Below are 21,828 nucleotides of genomic sequence, written 5' to 3'. Positions count from 1 at the left end.
ATATTGAGAAAGCAGTAAAGGAAACAAAAGAAAAATTCGGAGTAGGTATTAAAATTCATGGAGAAGAAATAAAAACTTCGAGGTTCGCCGATGACATTGTAATTCTGTCAGAGACAGCAAAGGACTTGGAAGAGCAGTTGAATGGAATGGACAGTGTCTTGAAAGGAGGATATAAGATGAACATCAACAAAAGCAAAACAAGGATAATGGAATGTAGTCTAATTAAGTCGGGTGATGCTGAGGGAATTAGATTAGGAAATGAGGCACTTAAAGTAGTAAAGGAGTTTTGCTATTTGGGGAGCAAAATAACTGATGATGGTCGAAGTAGAGAGGATATAAAATGTAGGCTGGCAATGGCAAGGAAAGCGTTTCTGAAGAAGAGAAATTTGCTAACATCCAGTATTGATTTAAGTGTCAGGCAGTCATTTCTGAAAGTATTCGTATGGAGTGTAGCCATGTATGGAAGTGAAACATGGACGATAAATAGTTTGGACAAGAAGAGAATAGAAGCTTTTGAAATGTGGTGCTACAGAAGAATGCTGAAGATTAGATGGGTAGATCACATAACTAATGAGGAAGTATTGAATAGGATTGGGGAGAAGAGAAGTTTGTGGCACAACTTGACCAGAAGAAGGGATCGGTTGGTAGGACATGTTCTGAGGCACCAAGGGATCACCAATTTAGTATTGGAGGGCAGCGTGGAGGGTAAAAATCATAGGGGGAGACCAAGAGATGAATACACTAAGCAGATTCAGAAGGATGTAGGTTGCAGTAGGTACTGGGAGATGAAAAAGCTTGCACAGGATAGAGTAGCATGGAGAGCTGCATCAAACCAGTCTCAGGACTGAAGACCACAACAACAACAACTTCAAAACCGAGATAAATAGTGAAGATAGTCAGTAATTATCAATTTTGGTCTTGCCACCTTTATGTAAAAGAGGTCTGAAAATAGCGTATTTCCGTCTCCTGCAAATATCACCTGTGATAGTGAGGCATTCCATACATCACTATAAACGTTATACGAGGGTTATTCCAAAAGTAAGGTCCGATTCGCCGTAACTATTGAAATTTGGCGCCAATGACAAAACACGCATGCGCGCCGACTCCCGGCAAGCCTTGCGCGTCAAACGCCGCCATTCGCTTTGTTACTGTTGCTGAGTGTAGTTCACAGTGTCACTTTACAATGTTTAAGACAATTGATTAGCCCGCCGATTGTGAAGTAAGGGCAGTGATACAGTTTTTGTCTGCAAGAAACAATTCAGCGGCGGAAATCCATCGGCAGATTACTGAAGTGTACGGTCCTAACATAATGAGCGACAGTAAAGTGCGCAAGTGGGTGCGAGCTTTTAATGAAGGACGGGATAATGTGCACGATGAACCATGGTGTGGCCGACCATCAGTGATTTCAGACGATTTGGTCAATGCGGTTGACAAAAAAATTCGTGAAGATCGCCGATTCACTATTACAGACGTAGACATGCATTTTCCGAATGTGAGTAGAACAACTTTGTACAGAATTGTGTCTGAACATTTGAAGTTTCACAAATTGTGTGCCCGTTGGGTTCCCAGGCTGCTTACTGAGCCCCAACGAATGAAAAGAATGGCTTTTGCTCTTGATTTTTTGGAGCGATATCATAAGGAAGGTGACAGTCTTTTAGACAATGTTGTCACAGGGGATGAGACATGGGTTTCTCACATCACTCCAGAGTCTAAACGTCAGTCAATGCAATGGCGTCACACGTCATCGCCAGTCAAGGTCAAGGCAAAGCAGACAATCTCAACACGTAAGGTTATGGCGACTGTGTTCTGGGATAGACGTGAAGTATTGTTAGTCGACTTTATGGAGAGAGGAACAACGATTAATAAAGCCGCCTACTGCGCTACCCTGACTAAACTTCGACGTGCAATCCAGAATAAGCGACGTGGTCTTTTGTCGTCTGGAATCTTGTTGTTGCATGACAATGCCAGACCCCACACTGCAAATGAAACGCAAGCTCTGATCAAGAAATTTGGATGGGAACAGATGGACCATCCTCCTTACAGTCCGGACCTGGCGCCAAGTGATTTCCACCTGTTCCGTTACTTAAAGGAGTTTCTCGGCGGCAAGCGCTTCGACACAGATGATGAAGTGAAAGAAGCAGTTAAGGACTGGTTATCGTCACAGGCGGCCGATTTCTATAACATGGGCATTGAAAAGCTTGTTGAACGATGTGACAAATGTTTAAATAAGTATGGAAGTTATGTAGAAAAATAGATAAAGATGTAAGGAATGTAAATAAAACAATTGTTTTGAAAAAACATTTTAGTTTTGATTTTTTTTTATAACCGGACCTTACTTTTGGAATAACCCTCGTATATTTGTGAAAAACAGGAGTTTAGTACTTTATTCGAGATATTGTCAACTCCTTGAGAGTTTTTGGCTTGGAGTGAGTTAATTACATTCTTAATTTATTTGCAAGATCATGGAGTAATTTTAATTTTCTTGTATGTATGAGGCATTGCTTCTTGTATATATTCTATTGCTTTATCTTTTTGCGATGTACTTGAGGGCAATATTATGGAGATGGAAGAGGACATAGATGAAGATGAAATGGGATATATGATACTGCGTGAAGAGTTTGACAGAGCACTGAAAGACCTAAGTCAAAACAAGGCCCCGGGAGTAGACAACATTCCATTAGAACTACTGACAGTCTTGGGAGAGCCAGCCATGACAAAACTTTACCATCTGGTGAACAAGATGTATGAGATAGGTGAAATAACCTCAGACTTCAAGAAGAATATAATAATTCAATCCCAAAGAAAGCAGGTGTTGGCAGATGTGAAAATTACTGAACTGTCAGTTTAATAAGTCACGGCTGCAAAATACTAACACGAATTCTTTACAGACGAATGCAAAAAATGGTAGAAGCCAACCTCGGGGAAGATCAGTTTGGGTTCCGTAGAAATGTTGGAACACGTGACGCAATACTGACCCTACGACTTATCTTAGAAGAAAGATTAAGGAAAGGCAAACCTACATTTCTAGCATTTGTAGACTTAGAGAAAGCTTTTGACAACGTTAACTGGAATACTCTCTTTCAAATTCTGAAGGTGGCAGGGGCAAAATACAGGGAGCTAAAGGCTATTTACAATTTGTACAGAAAGCAGATGGCAGTTATAAGAGTCGAGGGGCATGAAAGGGAAGCAGTGGTTGGGAAGGGAGTGGGACAGGGTTGTAGCCTCTCCCTGATGTTATTCAAGCTGTATATTGAGCAAGCAGTGAAGGAAACAAAAGAAAAATTTGGAGTAGGTATTAAAGTCCATGGAGAAGAAATAAAAACTTTGAGGTTCGCCAATGACATTGTAATTCTGTCAGAGACAGCAAAGGACCTGGAAGAGCAGCTGAACGGAATGGACAGTGTCTTGAACGGAGGATATAAGATGAACATCAACAAAAGCAAAACGAGGATAATGGAATGTAGTCGAATTAAGTCGGGTGATGCTGAGGGAAGCAGGTTAGGAAATGAGACGCTTAATGTAGTAGATGAGTTTTGCTATTTTGGGAGAAAAATAACTGTTGATGGTCGAAGTAGAGAGGATATAAATGTAGACTGGCAATGGCAAGGAAAGCATTTCTGAAGAAGAGAAATTTGTTAACATTGAGTATAGATTTAAGTGTCAGGAAGTCGTTTCTGAAAGTATTTGTATGGAGTGTAGCCATGTATGGAAGTGAAACGTGGATGATAAATAGTTTAGACAAGAACTGAATAGAAGCTTTTGATATGTGGTGCTACAGAAGAATGCTGAAGATTAGATGGGTAGATCACATAACTAATGAGAATGTACTGAATAGAATTGGGGATAAGAGGAATTTGTGGTGCAACTTGACTAGAAGAAGGGACTGGTTGGTAGGGCATGTTCTGAGGCATCAAGGGATCACCAATTTAGTACTGGAGGACAGTGTGGAGGATAAAAATGGTAGAGGGAGACCAAGAGATGAATACATTTAGCAGATTCAGGAGGATGTAGGTTGCAGTAGGGACTTGGAGATGAAGAAGCTTGCACAGGACAGTGTAGCGTGGAGAGATGCCTCAAACCAGTCTCTGGACTGTAGACTACAACAACATATCTCTTGAATTCTCCATTACAGTTTTCTGAGCTACTTCCAGATACTTGTTATTAAATATGTTGGCTAGCTGACTGCTACAATTTATTATTTGACTGTTTTCTGTAATAACAAATATATTTCATTCCGTAACTGTGGACCTTATTTCGATTTCAACTATTGCCCACTTTCAATTTCAGCTATTGCCCATGTTGTTCTTGTGGTTGTGGTCTTGTTCTTCAGTCCAAAGACTGGTTTGATGCAGCTCTTCACAGTACTCTATCCTTTGCAATGCTCTTCATCTCCAAATATGTACTGCAACCTACATTCTTCTGAATCTGCTTACTGTATTCATCTCTTGGTCTCCTTCTACGATTTTTGCATCCCCACAGTTCCCTCCCAATACTAAATTGGTGGTCCCTTGATGTCACAGTATGTGTCCTACCAACCAATCCCTTCTTCTAGTCAGGTTGCACCACACATTTCTTTTCTCCCCAATTGTATTCAGTAACTCCTCATTAGTTACATGATCTACCCATCTAATCTTCAGCATTCTTCTGTAGCACCATATTTCAAAAGCTTCTATTCTCTTCTGGTCTAAACTGTTTATCGTCTGACAGTGCCGGATTAGCCACGTAGCAGGAGTTAGCAAATGCTATGTGCCCCGCACCTGGGCGCAAAAGCTCTTATCAAGTTGGAGGTTTTTTTTCCCCTTTTTCTTTTCTTTTCTCTCTCTCTGTCTCTCTCTTTTTTTTACTATCATTTCAAGTATAGCATTTACTTGTTGCAAGTAGACTAGTGAAAAGGTGAATTATCTCACCATTTGGTGAAGTTCTCAACATTCTACCAATTGGTTAATAATGTTTCTGGCGTCAAGATGAAGAACGGGATAATCGCTTTGTTGGAACTAACCTCGATGGGCAGCAATGGCTTCTTAGTGACATTTAGTTGATGCAACCTACCCCTTGCATGTAACCAACGCCACACAGCACAACAATTAGAGATGTGAAAGCAAGGGAGTGTTGATGGTGGCAACAGCGATTCAAAAAGGGCAATCGATAAAAGTCCGAGAGGTACGGTGGCAACAGCGATTCAAAAAGGGCAAGTCCGAGAGGTACAGACATCTAACAATCTGTGCTTGGAGGCCAATTGTCAACTTCTTTTACAAAGAAGAACATTATTATGTGGGTGATATCGATTTTATATAGTGATGCAAAGTTGCTGACTGAGCATAGGGTAAGGTCCTTGTTTGTTAATAAGTACCCCGAAGTTTAAACAATATAGAAGTATGTTGGTTCTCATTATGTAACTATGTGGAAATCAGCTATTTGTGTTTAATATCATCATAAAACATTGTAGTTTTTATTTGGTTGATTTCAAATACAGTAGACATTCATTTAGCGCTTAGAATTTATTCACTCTTAGTACTGGTTTATACTTGAGAGTTTTTAATACCACAATGGAACTTCATCAATTTAAAGTCATATTTTAAAGAGGAAAACAGAACACTGATGAAATAAAACCTTGCAATTGATTTTATATCAAAATTTGAGCAATAATTTTAATAGTGCGCAGCTTTGACCATCATTGATGAACAACCAATGGATACAGTTGTCCAGTCTTAACTGCATACTTTCACTATATGGCCCGCATTCTCAAGCTAGGTCCTTTGTGGGAGCCGACATTTTACTAGCGTGCTTCCCCTACTAAATATAAAACATGAAGTAAAGTGGATGATGTCTTGTTGAGAGCGCTAATTACAAATAATTTAAAGATGTGTCTGAGTTTGTATTGATCAGTAGACAACAGCCGAAAGCTCTCTCTCAAATCTTTTTCTTCTTCTTCTTCTTCCTGCATAATTTTTATGGGCAGAGATTCAATAGATCTCGATAGACAGGAAGCTGTAGTTGTCTAAACTCTTGGAAGGTAACTGTCAGTTTTGCCCCACTCACGTGTAGTGCTAGTGAGCAGACACTCGCTTCTGCCACAGGCTGTGCTTTTGCTTACGTGGCACATATCATTCGCAAAAGCTCTATGATTGAAAAACTCCCAAGTATGTAGCTTAGCATTTGCACAGTAAACTGGCACTAGCTTCAATAGAAAATGGACATATATTATTTATGGTATGCATGTATTTATGTCACGCAATCCAAATAAATAGTATTGTTCCATTTTATTTTGTTATTTATTTTCCCTTACACACAAATCGAGCTAACCATCATGAGCAGCATACAGAGAGATACCTGACACCGCTATGCTTTTGGAAGTGCAAAGCGTAAAGAAAGCGATGAAAAGGAGAGAAAGACATATACTTTTATATCTAAATTACATAAACTGTCTGGGTTTTTTAATGTTAAGAATGATTTTGCTAAATATACAGAGAATGAAGTACAAAATACAAAAGCTGTAATTGATTTTAAGGATGATAGCTAAACTACAGAAGATTCATCAGACTACGCAACTTTTTCCCGATGTAGCTACATTTTCCACAAGTGATACAGCAATTGAACAGATGGCAAGTCTTCCCAGTTCAGCCATATCATCTCCAAACCAAACTGAATGGAAAAGCATAGGAAGTCCCATCGGCCCAGAGACCTCATCTTCAAGACAAAGAGAAGTCGAAAAACTGTTACAGGCTTCTGATGTTACTGTATCTTGTACAAGTGAAACACAAAGTGAAAGTAAAATGTATTCTAACAATATTGGTGAGTGGCCAAACAACTTTGACATAGATTATTGGAGTATGAAAGGAAGTAGCGAAGTTCAGCACATGAACAGTAGTTTTTTGTATTCAATGAAAATATATGAGAAGGGAAATAAGCCAAGATTTTGTAGAAAGTCATTTTTGACATATAAACATAAACTAACAAATAAAACATACATGAGAGATTGGTTGCGATATTCAGAAAGCAGTGAGCGACTGTTCTGTTTTGTTTGTAAAGTGGTAGATTCTGACGGCACGCCACGGCTTATGAAAGATGGATTAGATGACTGGAAGAATGAAAATATTTTGCTGGAGAGACATGAAGAAAGCAGTTTGCATGAAAGTGATAATTTCCCTGTTAGTCATAAAAAACAAGGATGCACCTGTCGATCCTCAATTTGTAAGCCAAATTGAGAGCAAACAAAAGTATTGGCAAACAGTCTTAGAACAAATTGTTGCAGTTCTAAGTTTTCAGCAGAGCAAGGGCCAGAATTTCGAGGTAGTGGTGAAATTGTTGGTTCACCCCACAATGGAAATAGGATTATTAGAATTACTAGCCAAATTTGATGCGTTTCTGGCCCAACATATACATATTCATGCAAATAAAGGAAAGGGATATACGTCATATTTGTCAAAAACAACGTATGAGTAATTTATCCAGCTAACTGCATCAGCCATACTGGATCATATTATTTGCGAAATTAAGAGATTCAAGTAGTGTTCAGTCTCATTGGATTCTACTTCTGATACATCTTATGTAGATCAACTGACTCTGATAGTGCGCTATGTCCTATCATCTGGACCAGTGAAAATATTTGTGAAGTTTTTTGATATAGAAGGTCATGTGCGCTATGTCCTATCATCTGGACCAGTGAAAATATTTGTGAAGTTTTTTGATATAGAAGGTCATACTGCTGAACAACTTTCCCAAAGCTTACTATCTCTTTTAACAGGGAATGGCACTAATATCAAAGATTGTCATGGGCAAAGCTATGACAATGCCAGTAACATGAGTGGCAGGTACACCGGCTTAGAAGCACAAATTAGAAATATAAATAAGTACGCTGAATATATTCCCTGTTCTTCACATTCACTAAATTTGGTCACCAAGTGTGCTGCAGAATGGTGTACAGAAGCATCCATTTTTTTTGATTTCCTTGAAAGCCTCTATACTTTTTTTTTTTTCACTTCTACCTATCAATGGGATCTTCTTTCGAAAGCACTGAAAAATGATAGTACTACTCGTAGTGGGTCAACTGCACTCGCTGAAGTTGTAGAAAATCAAACACCTGGAGAACATTATGAATTTCAGGTGTTTATTGTGATGATTGACAATGTACTGGCTGCAGTAGCTAACTGCATCGAAAATAGCATCACCTGACTAATGTTTTTGGAATATTACGGGATTTTAAATCTCTTACAGCAGAAGAAATCTTTAAAAGAACTCCTAATATTGTGAATGCTTACCAGACAATTTAGAAGAGTCACTAGGTGACAAACTGGTACAGTTAGCTGAACTGCTGAAAACGGATATCACTGCTGCCATTAGCAGAATAAAGGACGAAGCTTCGGAACTACAAGTTTACAAATTTTTAATGGAAAATTCCTTAGGATCATGTTTTCCAAATGTAGAAATAGCCTTAAGCATTTACTTATCTTTAATGATAACGAACTGCAGTAGAGAACATTATTTTTCAGCATTAAAGTGCATTAAAAATTAATTAAGAAATACAATGGGACAGGAACGTCTAAATGATCTCAGTATAGTGAAAATTGAATATAATTTGCTCAGAGACATTGAGCTAACTTTTATTATTTCTAAATTTGTCGAAATTAAATTGAGAAAAGTTAATTTTTTAAGAATATTGTTGTATTTTATAGCCTAAACCATACAACCTAAACAAACCACGTGCTCCTTGTCAGAATTTGCTACAGGCCCCGTGCTTGCTTAATCCGGCACTGTGTCTGTCCATGTTTCACTTCCATACATACCTATGCTCCATACAAATACTTTGAGAAAAGACTTCCTAGCACTTAATCTATATTTAATATTAACAAATTTCTCTTTTTTAGGAACGCTTCTCTTGTCATTGCCGGTCTACATTTTATATCCTTTCTACTTCCACCATCATTAGTTATTTTACTGCCCAAATAACAAATCTCATTACTACTTGAAGTGTCTTGTTTCCTGATCTAATTCCCTCAGCATCACCTGATTTAATTTGACTACATTCCATTATTCTTGTTTTGCTTTTGTTGATGTTCATTTTATATCCTCTTTCCAAGACACTGTCCATTCCACTTAACTGCTCTTCCAAGCCCTTTCTGTCAGAATTACAGTGTAGTTGACAAACCTCAGTTTTTATTTTCCTCCGTGAGCTTTAATACCTAATTCATATTTTCCTTTGGGATCCTTTACTGCTTGCTCAGTGTACAGATTGAATAACATCGGGGATAGGCTACTACCCTGTCATACTCTCTTCTCAACCACTGCCTCACTTTCCTGCCCATTGATTCTTATAACTGTTCTTATATTGACCATATAGGTTTAATTTTAGTATCTGAATTATTGATTTCAGACATTATGCAGATATTTGTTGATATTTTGATCATTTTCGTTAAGACAGCACATGTTTGTTGTAATACGTAATGAGTCCTACTTCTCTGTTTGTCCTAATCATTTCAGACAGTTTCCTTTTCCTTGCACAGGAGCTGGCCGCAGTGGTCTCGCGGTTCTAGGCATTCAGTCCGGAACCACGCGACTGCTACGGGCACAGGTTCGAATCCTGCCTCGGGCATGGATGTGTGTGATGTCCTTAGGTTTGTTAGGTTTAAGTAGTTCTAAGTTCTAGAGGACTGATGACCACAGATGTTTAGTCCCATAGTGCTCAGAGCCATTTGAACCTTGCACAGGATAGTTTGATTTCTTTTATAATCCAGTGCTTTTATGTCTTTTTAGTACCATACTTATTGTTTTTTGGTAAAACAGTCGTTAAAGACTGATAGAAGAAATCTGTGTACAAGTATACTGGATTTGGAATTGACACATATCAGATTATTCACAACCCTCCATGGATATCTCCAGGAAACCATCCTATACATCACTTCTATGGGACACGTTGAAGAACTCAACTAAAACACCTTACATGGCTTTAATTCATTGATAACATCTTCATTATCGGGAACACTGAAAATGACACCCAAATCCATTTCACCTATTCCTTCTTAACTTGAAAGAGCTACTGTTCTAGATGTTAATCTTCACTTTTCATATGACTCCATAAAAACTCTTGCATTTTTTGGGAAGCAGGTGATGTCAAATATAGGAACAATCTTGCTGGAGCCTTTAGAGAGAGAGAGAGAGAGAGAGAGAGAGAGAGAGAGAGAGAGAGAGAGACAGACAGACAGACAGACAGTATCCTGTCTAGCCAGCCCTGAAACAGATTTTCCATGACATCTCTACCTGAGACACCAACAATTACATCACCTCTGTAAACCAGTCAGGGACTAGTACTTGCCTCATAACCCAGGCCTTGAAGAACTTCTCCACTTCATTCACCAGCACTTTGCATTACCTCTCATCATGCTATGAGATAAGTGATATCATATCGAGAATCCTTTGCGTACCACCCAAACTTGTATTCTTCAGCCCCTCCAACCCAGTACTCTGTTGCCCACCTAACCTACACATTGTCCTAGTCCATCCCTGTGCCATACCTACTCCTATTTCTGTCCTGTGTCATTGACTCAGTCACAAAATCTTTCCTACAGGTCCATCACCACCACCTTCCTGCAGTCCAATCAAATGCTGTTTCTATCTTGTGAAAAGTAAGGGCACATGTGAAACCAGCCACATTGTACAGTATCTGTGTTGCAATTACAGTGTAGTTTTTTGTTAGGAATGCCAATCAGCCAGTTGTCTACTCACTTGAGCTGTAGCTGCCCACAAACTCGACAACCAATTGCTGAACATGCTGCACACCACTACACCAATGTCTTAAAAAGATTCGTACTTGTACGTTTGGAGTACTCAACCTCTGCTCTATCTCCTCTGATCTATGTTGGGGAGGGCGGGACTGATGGTCTTCCAACAAATCTTCCTCCTTGTGATTCCTCCAGACCTAAACCTCCACAGGTCCCTTTCCCACTCTCATACCTGCCCTTATCCTCACATATCCACTCTTGTTATTTTTACCCCACTCTTTCTTTGTCCAGACCTGTTACTAGGCTCATTCCCCTTTTCTGTTTCATGAATGTCAATTTTCAGTCCGGTATTTTGTTGCTTCAATTAACAGTCATTTGTCTTCCATTCATTTGTGCATCTTATTAACTCCCCGCACCCTGCTACTTGCCCTGAGCATTTTACCTCATCTCAGTTGGCACTGACATTTCCTCTTTCCTCTCCTCCCATTCTGTCTATTCAAGCATGAGCAGGCACTCATAAACAGTCATTGTCACTGCAACTGTAGGTTGGTGGGTTCGCATAACTGTGTGTGTGTTTGTGGAAGGGGGATTGGAAAAGGGTGGCAAGGCACTCAGTGTTGAGATGGATCAGTTTGTTGTGAGGATGAGGGGAATCAGTGATGAAGGGAAAGACATCAGAGAATGGGACTTCACTGGTCAGCACCAAGCCAACTATAGTTCAGAGATGATGATGTATAGTGACTAACAAAGGCAAAACAAGAGAGGAAGTGAAAATGAAAAACGGAGAGCATAATGCATGTAAGGATTGAAAAGAATAGGGGATGGGGGAGAGAGAGGCTTGGAAGGAGTGGGTGAAAATAAAAATAAATGAATAACTTATGAGTTTCTATCATATATAAGGGAGGAGTTTTATTAATAGATTGAGTCCAGGAGAATGGTGGGATGAGAGCATATTTTGGAAAAGTAGTACCAATTTATAGAATTCAGTGAGACTAGTTCTGTAGGGGAGGATTCAAATGGGCTGTGTGATAGAGAAGTAACACAGATATGTTGTGAAGAGCATACTCATCAGCTCAGTTCTGGATGTTCCCAAGGCAGGCAGTTCTTTTGCACACATTTATTTATTGAGTCAGTTTGATGGGGGTCATCATTACATAAAAAGCTGTGCAGTGAATGCATGTTGAAAAACTGCGTGAAAAGATTGATATAGAATGGAGAGCTATCCTGGTTTGTATAGACATTTGTTTGTAAGTTTGGCCTTAGGTGGAACATTTATGGGTAACAATGAGGGTGGCTATTGCAACAGTGAATGAGATTTCAGTTTTTGGGCTACTTCCAGATGGGTGTAGGGAAAGGTAGTTATAGAGGGCTGAAACACCATGTTGCGTGTGGGATGATGGTGCTAAACAAGGTCATATCAATTGAGCAAAGTCAAAGTGGGAGAAGAGTGACAATGGGTTTGAGATTCTCCATAAAGTGGGTGTTGTCTTTGGTGTAGGGTGGGTGGCTGTGGATGATAGAGTGGAAGTACCCGTGCACCAGTGCTGAGATAGATTTGGTTGGAACTTGACAGCTGCCACAGTAGAACAGCCAGTATTGTTGTTTCCGTATATTTTAGGTAGGAGGACCATCTTGAAGGTGGGAGGGGTAAGTGGTTTTTTTATTATTTTATTTTTTGTCTGGGAATGAAAAAAAAAATACCAGCTAGTCCAAAAAACTTTTTTTAAGAACAACACTTTTCCATGACATTCAGTTGAATTAAGGGATTCAGTTTGTGTAATATTTCAGCAACTACAATCTTCGGCAGCACCCCAGCACTTTGAAATACACTTATAAGCCTCATATGAAACAGACAATTTCTTAATACAATAAATGCTGGTTCAGGCAGTTTCCTTATATTATAACCTCCATATTGATTTATTAGCTCTTTAAAAGTTTAACTTCTACTCAATTAGATTGAATGAGATCAATGAAAATTGTATCCAAGTGCTGAGCATACAGCCATGGGCATGTGATCGAATTGGCAGGGATGAAACTGCATACTCTACCAGAACTTGGAACTGAAAGTGTAGTCAAAGTGGAGCAACTACTTCTCATTAGAAGGGAAGGTATATAAACAAATCCATGGCAGAGCCATGGGCACTTGCATGGCACTTTCCTATGCCAACCTTCTTATGGGCCATCTAGAGGAGACCTTCCTAGCCTCCCAAACCACCAAACCCCTAGTCTGGTTCAGATTCATTGATGATATCTTCACGATCAGGACTTAGGGCCAAGACAAAGTATCTTCGATCCTTCCTCAACACATTCTCTCCCATCCGCCTCACGTGGCCCTCCATAATCCAGCGTGCCACCTTTGTAGATGTGGACCACCTTCTCTTTGATGGCTCCATCCCCACCTCTGTCCACATTAAACCCACCAGCCACCAACAGTACCTTCATTTTGACAGCTGTCATCCCTTTCATACCAAATAATCCCTCCCTTATAGCCTAGCTACCTGGGGACAGTGTATCTGTGGTGACAAAAACTCCCTTGCTCAGTATGCTGAGGGTCTAACCAAGGTCTTCACAGACATGCACTATCCCCCAGACCTTGTCCTCAAACAAATCTCCCTTCACATTTCCCCTCACGGCCCCAATCCTCCCACCACCCCCAAGAACCAGCCACAAAGGAGTGTCCCTTCTTCAGCCAGTAACACCTCAGACTGGAATAACTGAACCACATCGTTCACCAGGCCTTTGATTACCTATCATTATGCCCTGAAATAAAGGAAATCCTATCCGAGATACTTCCCACTCCTCCTAAAGCGGTGTTCAGTTGCCCATCCGTTCTCCACAACATCCTAGTCCATCCCTATGCCCCCCACCCCAACCCTGTCCATAAGGATCATATCCCTGTGGAAGACCCAGGTGCAGAACATGCCAAATCCACCCACCCAACACTTCCTATTCCAGACCTGTCACTGGTTTATCCTACCCCATCAAGGGCTGGGCCTCCTGTAAAACCAGCTGTGTTATTTACCAGCTCTACTGCAATCATTTCACAGCTTTTATATTGGTATGACTACAACTAGCTGTCCACTTGGATGAAGAGCCACCACCAAACTGTGGCCAAGAGCAAAGTGGACCACCCTGTGGCATAGCATGCAGCTGAACATAACACACTTGATTTCAATGGCTGCTTCACTACCCAAGCCATATGGATCCTTCCCTCCACAAACAGCTTTTCTGAGCTGCGCAGATAAGAGTTATCCTTACAACACATTCTCCACTCCAGTAATTATTCTGGCCTTAACCTACGGTGACATACTGTCCCCACAACCTCAACCCAACAGTTTCTACCCCCACTCTTGTATCATCTCCTCCCCATTCTCATCTTCCACTGTTTGTTTGCAGCCCCCTGCCAAGGCATCCGCCCATCTTTTCCTGCTCCTCTGTGCCCCCCCCCCCCCCCCCCCCCGACCACCACAACCTCCTGACACTGCGCCTGTTGGCAGTCTACTTCCTGAACATTCCACCAGACAGTATTTGTCTCTCCCAACCCGTGCAGTACTATTCATTGCCTTTCCCCACCTCTTCCAGATTGCTGGCTGCATTGCACATTATGTTACATTCTGATCCAAGATTCTGGAGTTGATGGGGAGGGGGAGGGGGGTTACTGACAACGATTGTGGCTGAAATCTGTATATGAATGTCTTTTTAGTTATGCCTGTCCGCAGCTTGATATGTCTTCTTTACGGTAAGTAGCAATCTATCTTTTCCAACATTGTAGAGATTAGTGAAGTGATATACTACCAAGTTATGCAGAAAAAAGTGGAAATTTGTAGCTCTATAGTACTGTCTGTGACTAGACTCCTCAGCTACCTTGTAACAGAAGTGAGAGTGGTTGCCTAATTGCAAAAGTGACTTGCATGGTATGTCGGCCGTAGGCTTCGTATGTCCGAATCCAGTCCAACTTCTCCACCCTGCAGGGTTGCCTACCCTTTGCCCACAAGTGTTTCTTCTGGAGGTTGTATATTCATACAAGACGGGCATCACATGTCAGAACACAGTGCTGTATACTAACATTATGTTTATATGCTGTTTCTTTGAGGCTGCATGGGAGGGGGGGGGGGGGGGCACCAACTATGATTCCAAGCAGCGCATGCACCAGGAAACTGTTGGTGCTGGTATTGAAGAACAAGCACAGCCTGCACATCATGTATGCAAATGTACTTCCACCTGTTGGGTACATAAAGCCAAGCACGGCCTCCAGCAGGCTAGTACAGTTGCTCTTACAGTTCTGGGCCAGGAGCTGGCTACATTCATAACTCATCAAGTGAAACTCACTGAGACAAGCCAGGATGCTCCCCTCTGCTTCGCACTGTCATCGTGTTACTACACTACTCCATGCGGTGCGGTCCCTCACGGATGATGCTTGCCCCAGATCTGATATCACGCCAGTGAACTTGATATGTTTGTTGTTCTCAAGTGATCATGGGCGATCTTTTCGTTGTTGTTGTCCAGATGAATGTTGTTGTGTACTTGTAGAGTGTTCTGTATTGCATCTCGAGAATCACCCTTTAACACAGCAAGCATCCCACCTGTAAAGTGTGTTCATTCTTGCATTTCTTTTCTCACTCCTCATCTACTGTATAGAAAAGTGGTGACGAGTTTTTGTCCATGTATGTTAAAGTTGTTTTCTCTTTCCTCATCCGCCATAGAGGACATTGGCAAACAGAAAGTTTTCATGTGTGATTTGTTAGTTTGTTTGCTGAAGTAGCATTACATTTTCTCATTGTTTGAGAGGTTTACAAGCTAACGGATTTTTGCTTGTGTGTCAGTTCTTTTTGACAGGGCAGCGTATTCCTGCTTTTGGTGTTTTCACAGTCTGTATTCAGTGGTGTTAGTCAAAGTTTGTGAATTTTTCGACTTTATCTTTGTGTCACATTTGTTGTCTTCCATTCTTATGTTGTTGCCAAAGGAATTCTCTTAGTTAATGCTGTAGGTCTGTATTGTTTTCAATGGTTATTTAGTGCCTTTCTCCTATTTCTGTGTCAGTTCAAGTTCCAGGATTGGCAGTGTATTTTTGCCTACAGTTTGAGTGACCTTTTCTATTGTCATGTCTGCCCCATCAGTGGAGCTATCTTTGTTTCACTTTGAGGAGCAGGAAATTCAGGAACTGCTGCAGATCATAATATAGCTCACTCAGGTTTTGCTTGCAAAAGCCACATCTTGGCATGCTGCTCCCATTTCTGCTCCAAAGTTTCAGGTATTTGTTTGCCAGGAGGAGAAATATGTCATGTACTGTCAACAGTTTGAGTTGCACTTCACAGCCTATGGCGTATGAAATTTACGGTGCATTGCTCACTATCTTGCAAGTACAGGTGCAGAAATCTTTCATTTGTGTTGTCAGTTTTCCCTAACTCTCATCCGGAGGCCATAGACTATGACTTATTGGGGTAGCAGTTAGATGTGTATTTTGGTTGTGGCAACACTTCGTCATGTTGTTTGCAGTGTTGTACTGTGCAGCACTCAGTTTTGTGTTCAGAGTACAATGGTAGCGGCACCACCACTCTTGGCCCAGCATTTGCCTGTGACACCTTTGGGCACCAATCTCTCATCATTGGCTTCAATTCTTTTGGATCTAGCCCCGCTATTGCCGGCCCTCCTCTCATTGTCTCTCCTATTGGCAGACCCTGTTAAGGGTGGCCCTCTTGTCCTTGCCAAGCCTGTCAGCGGCGACATCTGCTCTGTCATCCTTCCACAGGTCACTGGCCGCCATGCTGTCACTCAGTCTGTCAGCTGCGTGTCACCGGCCCTCCTGTTGGCACAAACCTTACCAGAGATGACATCATTCCAGTAGTCAGTCTTCACACGACGCTGGCCCTCCAGTTGTTGCCACATCTGTATGTGACAATGTTGGTCTGTTCCTCAGTCTTTGCGCCGCTGGCCCTATTGTGATCAGCCTGCCTGTTGTCGCCAGCCCTGTCAATGTTGATGCCAGCTGTCTTTTGTCAGTCTGTTCATTGCCAGCCATGCCATGGTCTGTCCTCCCACTGCTGCTGCTGCAGCTGGCCCAGTCATCCTAGGTAGCGCAGCTATGACTGCTCGTGAGTCCGTGCTCTTGTTGTTACTGCTGGCCTTGTCACCTGTCTCACCCTCTTAGCTTGGAGTGCTTATCCCCCCCATTGTGAGTTCTTCTGGACCCTGGATTGCACCTTCTTGGAAGTTTCGCAGAATGCTGACAGCTGGCCTTCCTCGTTCCCGCCCATTACAGCCATTCACTGTTGCCCTGCACGGACATGGCATGCTTGTTCTGTTGGCATAATTTTCATGTGTTAATTAGTGGTTCAATATCAGATGCCATAGGTTATGCACCCTGTGCTGAACAGTCTTGTTCATTGTATCTTGCACTCGGGAGTTTAGATCGGTTCAAGGCTTCTCGTTATGTACATTGTTTTTGGTCTTGTTCACTGTTGTGGACTTGAGTACAAGTTGGGTGTTTGGTATTGTGTAATGTTTCCGGATATTGCTACCAGTGGCGAAAAAATGTCAAGGTAGACAGTTCATCACTGATGTCCACTTGCCTGATGAAACAATGTCAAGGGATATGATTCAACACTGATAGCTCCCATCACTCGCCTATGTGCCTGGACCAGCCCAGCACCTCCTCGCCAGTCTCCAGCACCTCATCCAGTGCCTTTGGTGGCTCTTGCACCATTTCCTTTTCAAGCCCGTACACTGCTCCTCAAGGGGTTTTCAACTGGGTCGTCCTGCTCGGCTGCCAGGTTCTCTCTCATCATCCGCGCCTAATGCAATTCTGATGCTTCACACATTCGACACACACAGCTGCAGCCACGACTGGCCTCCTTAAAGATGGCTTTGCCATCTCCATTGTAAAGGAGGAAGGGATGATGCAGATCAGCTGTAGACCACATACATCTACCCCCTTTCCCACAAGTGTCTCTTCTGGAGACTGAGTATTCATACAAGAAGAGTATCAGTACTCTAGACAAACAGTATGTATATATGCCATTTGTTTCAGACTCCTCCAGGGAGCACCAGCTACACTTCCATGCAGCACGTGCACCAGGAAACCGGTAGTGCTGCTATCAAAGAACAAGCAAAGGCTGCACATCACACATTCACAAACATACTTCCTCCTGATGGCTACAAAAGGCTTAGCACAGCCTCCAGCAGGCGAGTTCAATTGGTGTCGCAGTTGTGGGGCAGGAGCCGGCTACACTCATAGCTCATCAAACTCAATTTGCTGAGACAAGCCAGGACACTGCTTTGCTTCACACCATCATCTTGCTGCTATGTTACTCCACTCAGCACTTGTCATTGTGAACTTTTGCTGTTAATAAATTGTTCTGTATTGCAACTTCAGAATCATCTTTTAACACAGCAAGCAACCATGTATAAAAGGCAGGATTGAAAAATTTCAATTTTATTAAGATGTTAGGAAGTTTTATTACTATAGGTGATGCTGAAATGATGAGTTAATAAAAATCACATACATTTATTTATTTTGCATCTGCCCTTAGATTGGCTGTACTCTTTGCTTCCAACCATTCTTTTTATTGATTATGTATTGATTGTTCTGAGTTTCCACAAGGGATTGGTTATATTTGTTTCAGTTTTCTGCTAATGCACCAAGTGCTTGACAGTTTGCATTTCATTGCACACACTGCAAATACAACAACTTAAGACATTTTGGGTGTTTGCCTTCTGATGTTGTCAAAGTTAGTCCATATGCAGAAATAAGCAGAGTTAGAAAGGGGAAAAAGGTTGCAGGAAATTTTATAAAATTTAGCTCACTGAAATTTGGAAATAAGTGTACATTCATATCTCATGTATACCACTTACTTGAGTTATCTTGTCCTCTCAGAAGATATGAAAATGAATGATCAGCTGGTTATACTCATAGAAAGGAACTAGCTACAATTAATTTATGCTTTGGCCTGGATAAACTTTTCAGGAGCTGTTGCATTTTCAGATTATTCATAAGAAAGTTTTGTAGTTTCTCTCAGTAGTCTTTATTACACATCAATTTTGGAGTATTTACATAATTAAATTTTGACATCTCTGTTTTAATATTTTTCAGATGTTTTGAAGAAAGGTCAGTCTGGGCTTGAGGAAACACTGAGGCTATTAAATCAAGACCAAAAGCAGAACTTGCTCAATTGTGTATCTGCATGGAATTGCAATAGCAAGAATTGCCATGTCTCTCAGGCAAGTTTTATCATAACACGGAGTGTCTGTAACTATCAGTTATTCAATCAACTGAAAATGTATGGTGCCAGTGGTGTCAATTGACACATTTTTCATATACAGTAAAGTTTCACTTTAATAAATTGGCAGTAGGTGCATTCCTTTGTAGGTTGATTCACATTTGGATACATCTCTCAAGTGATTGTAGTCCAAAACAGAATGTGGTTGACAGGTCTGGTTTAAGGCAACTTGACTGCTTGGTCTTAATGATACAAATTACGTAAAAATTCACACAGACTGCAGAGAACTTTTGTGGTGACGTATTGTCTATGAGAGCCTGAGTTCTATTTATTCTGACAGTGACATGAATACTGCTGCCATATCAATGTAGGATGATAGTTTTGTCTTATGTTTGGGTAGGTCTCCATTTATTTTTGAAACATACATCAAAAAAATATCAGAGGACAGGACACTTCATCAATAAATGTGCCAACCATTGTGCATTGGACGCTTTCTTTACCATTGGCACTCTGTTGTACGCGTTTCGTAACATTTAGGCTGACATACACTACAACAGCATAAAACTCGTGTGAAAATTAACATGATTGTGAAATGTGGTGCATTAGGTGTAATTGATGTATTAGGTGGATGGACAGTAGGAGAGATGCTGTGTATTTTGTTATGCCCTGGACAACTTTACAAATAATCTTTGTTGTTGTTATAGTGTTTTACAAACTGAGATTATCACAACATGGCACTGAGTAATTTGTAAGTGTTTGGGTGCTTTACATTACAATTATGCACATGTACACCCATTAGAGTTTCATAACTAATTCTTTGTTTTTATATTTTGTCTAATACAGTTAGTTATCTCCGTGCTGCTGGAAGATGTTATTGGTGGTAGCCTGACACTTCCTCATCTAGCTGAATCTGTGGAAGGACTGCTTCCATACACAGAGCGACATTTCAGGCGTCTCACACAGCTCGTACAGGACCTCCATCTTCTTCATTATACCACTGCAGTTATGGAACCTCATTCACAGTGATTATTTTCTAGCATTGTACTATTTCAGGAGACAACCAGAATATTTTCAGTCTCAAGAAAAGTTCTTTGGAAGTTGTACACATTATTTTATATAAATTTAGAACATGAAAAATACATAATGAAATAAAATATAATCCATCCTTGACTAATTCATGTGCCTATGTGAGACATGGAACCATATTTTAACATAAATATATTTTCATTCAATATTAGTGGATTAGTATTTTTCCTTGTATGAGCTGTATGATCCGTAATATTATTGCTAACCCCAGTCTTTATTTTAATATTGATACCACCAAATTCTTGTGGGTGGAAAACAAAATGAAATCTGAGTGATAACCCTAAGCAGCCGCGTTTGGAGTAATTATGAACAGTTGAAAGTATTTAGCATCTTCTGTCTCACTCTTGGTAACCTGTATCCATACCTCTCATGGAGTTGGAGGGGGTGAATAGACTGTGATACATTGAGTTATTCCATAACTGAATTTGTTGATTCAAAAAGGCATTACAGATCTTGTCTGCGAGCTGGTATTGATTGATATCAAGGGGGGACAGTTGAAAATTTGGCCTTGCTGGTGTTCGGACATGGGTCTGCTGCTTACTAGGCAGATGCTCTGACCACCAAGCCATCCAAAAACAGTGCTCATTGCAACTGCATCAACTACCATAGCACGCCTTCCATCAGACCCAAATTCTCAACTTATCCATGCACTACAAATGTAGTGGCTCTTGCCCATTATCATCATTACTCACGGCATTTCGCAGATTCCCATAAGAGTTTGAGCCTGGTGTACAACTGCACTGAAGAAACCATTGGCAATCTCAATATGTAAATATGTGGTGTCCATTCTTTCAGACATGTCCAAAAGAATAGAGTTTCAATATATGTGATTTTGTTGACATTTTATATGGAACTTCTAACAGCAGTTCTATGTTTTTAATAGCTGCTCCCTGAGTACATTTTGCAAATACATTTAAAAGTAGCACACACAAGTATCACTGTGTAGTGCACACTGCTTAACTTTTGCACTGTTACAAAACTTCCTTTCCCTCAATTGAAATGCTTCGAACTTCACAATACTTCTTAGTATTCACTGCTTTACTAATTTTCAAGAATAGAGACAGATTAATTAACTTTCAAAAACAAGGCTGATAGTTGTGTAACTTTTCTTGGAGGAAAAGGGGGGGGGGGGGTGTTCACTGTTAGATTTCATGCTACTGTCAGTTGCCCATTGCCTAGATTTTTCAGAGAACAGCAACAATAATTCAGTTCTAATGATACATACTGCAGTTTGTCCAAATTTTGATTTGACCCAAAGAGAGAGACTGCTAGATTGACTCATTATGATTAGCTGTAGTGAAAAATTAAGCAATTTGATTTACATTTGTGTCGTGTGCAACAATCACACTGTCAAGTTAGCACTCACAATTTTCAAAGAGAATAGAAGGAAATGTTGACTGAGTGCATAATGTCCATTCAATAATTGGGTTGGATTAAGTTAAACAAAATTCCTTGACTACAATAACGTAAATTACTTCACAACTTTATTTAAAGGTACTTTCTTTATATTGATTATAGATTAGAAACCCCTTTCCAGATATTTAGAGAGGTGGCTTAAGAAAGCTTTATTTTAAAATATACACTTCTGTGTTTGAAAACTTTGCCCATTGTAGTGCATTTGACATTTCTTTGTTTAAGATAATGATAAAAGTGGTACACTGAATGAAAGACATAGACACTTGTGTTTTATAGCAGATTTTAACCAGTAGCCAGTCAGTCTTCGTATGTGTGCAGCATATAATAATGAAATAAGAAGTTTCTCATACTGAAAAACCAGTGAATAATGAAACATAAAGTCTATGAGAAATCAT

General features: G+C 40.5%; 1 protein-coding gene across 1 annotated transcript in view; it reads left to right on the top strand.

Moving 5' to 3' along the window:
• LOC126457657 (transducin beta-like protein 3) overlaps positions 1-20,168 on the top strand; it is a 187,907-nt gene extending 167,739 nt beyond the window's left edge. Inside the window, exons 14-15 of the mRNA XM_050094148.1 lie at positions 18,805-18,932; positions 19,775-20,168. Coding sequence (XP_049950105.1) covers positions 18,805-18,932; positions 19,775-19,957 — 311 coding nt within the window. The 3' untranslated portion in view covers positions 19,958-20,168. The remainder of the gene's footprint in view (positions 1-18,804; positions 18,933-19,774) is intronic.
• Positions 20,169-21,828: the final 1,660 nt, after the last annotated feature.

This window comes from Schistocerca serialis, chromosome 2 (assembly GCF_023864345.2).
Source record: "Schistocerca serialis cubense isolate TAMUIC-IGC-003099 chromosome 2, iqSchSeri2.2, whole genome shotgun sequence".
NCBI classification, from domain to species: domain Eukaryota; kingdom Metazoa; phylum Arthropoda; class Insecta; order Orthoptera; family Acrididae; genus Schistocerca; species Schistocerca serialis.
The sequence above is the reverse complement of the archived record's forward strand: the minus strand, read 5'-3'. Positions and strand labels throughout refer to the sequence as shown.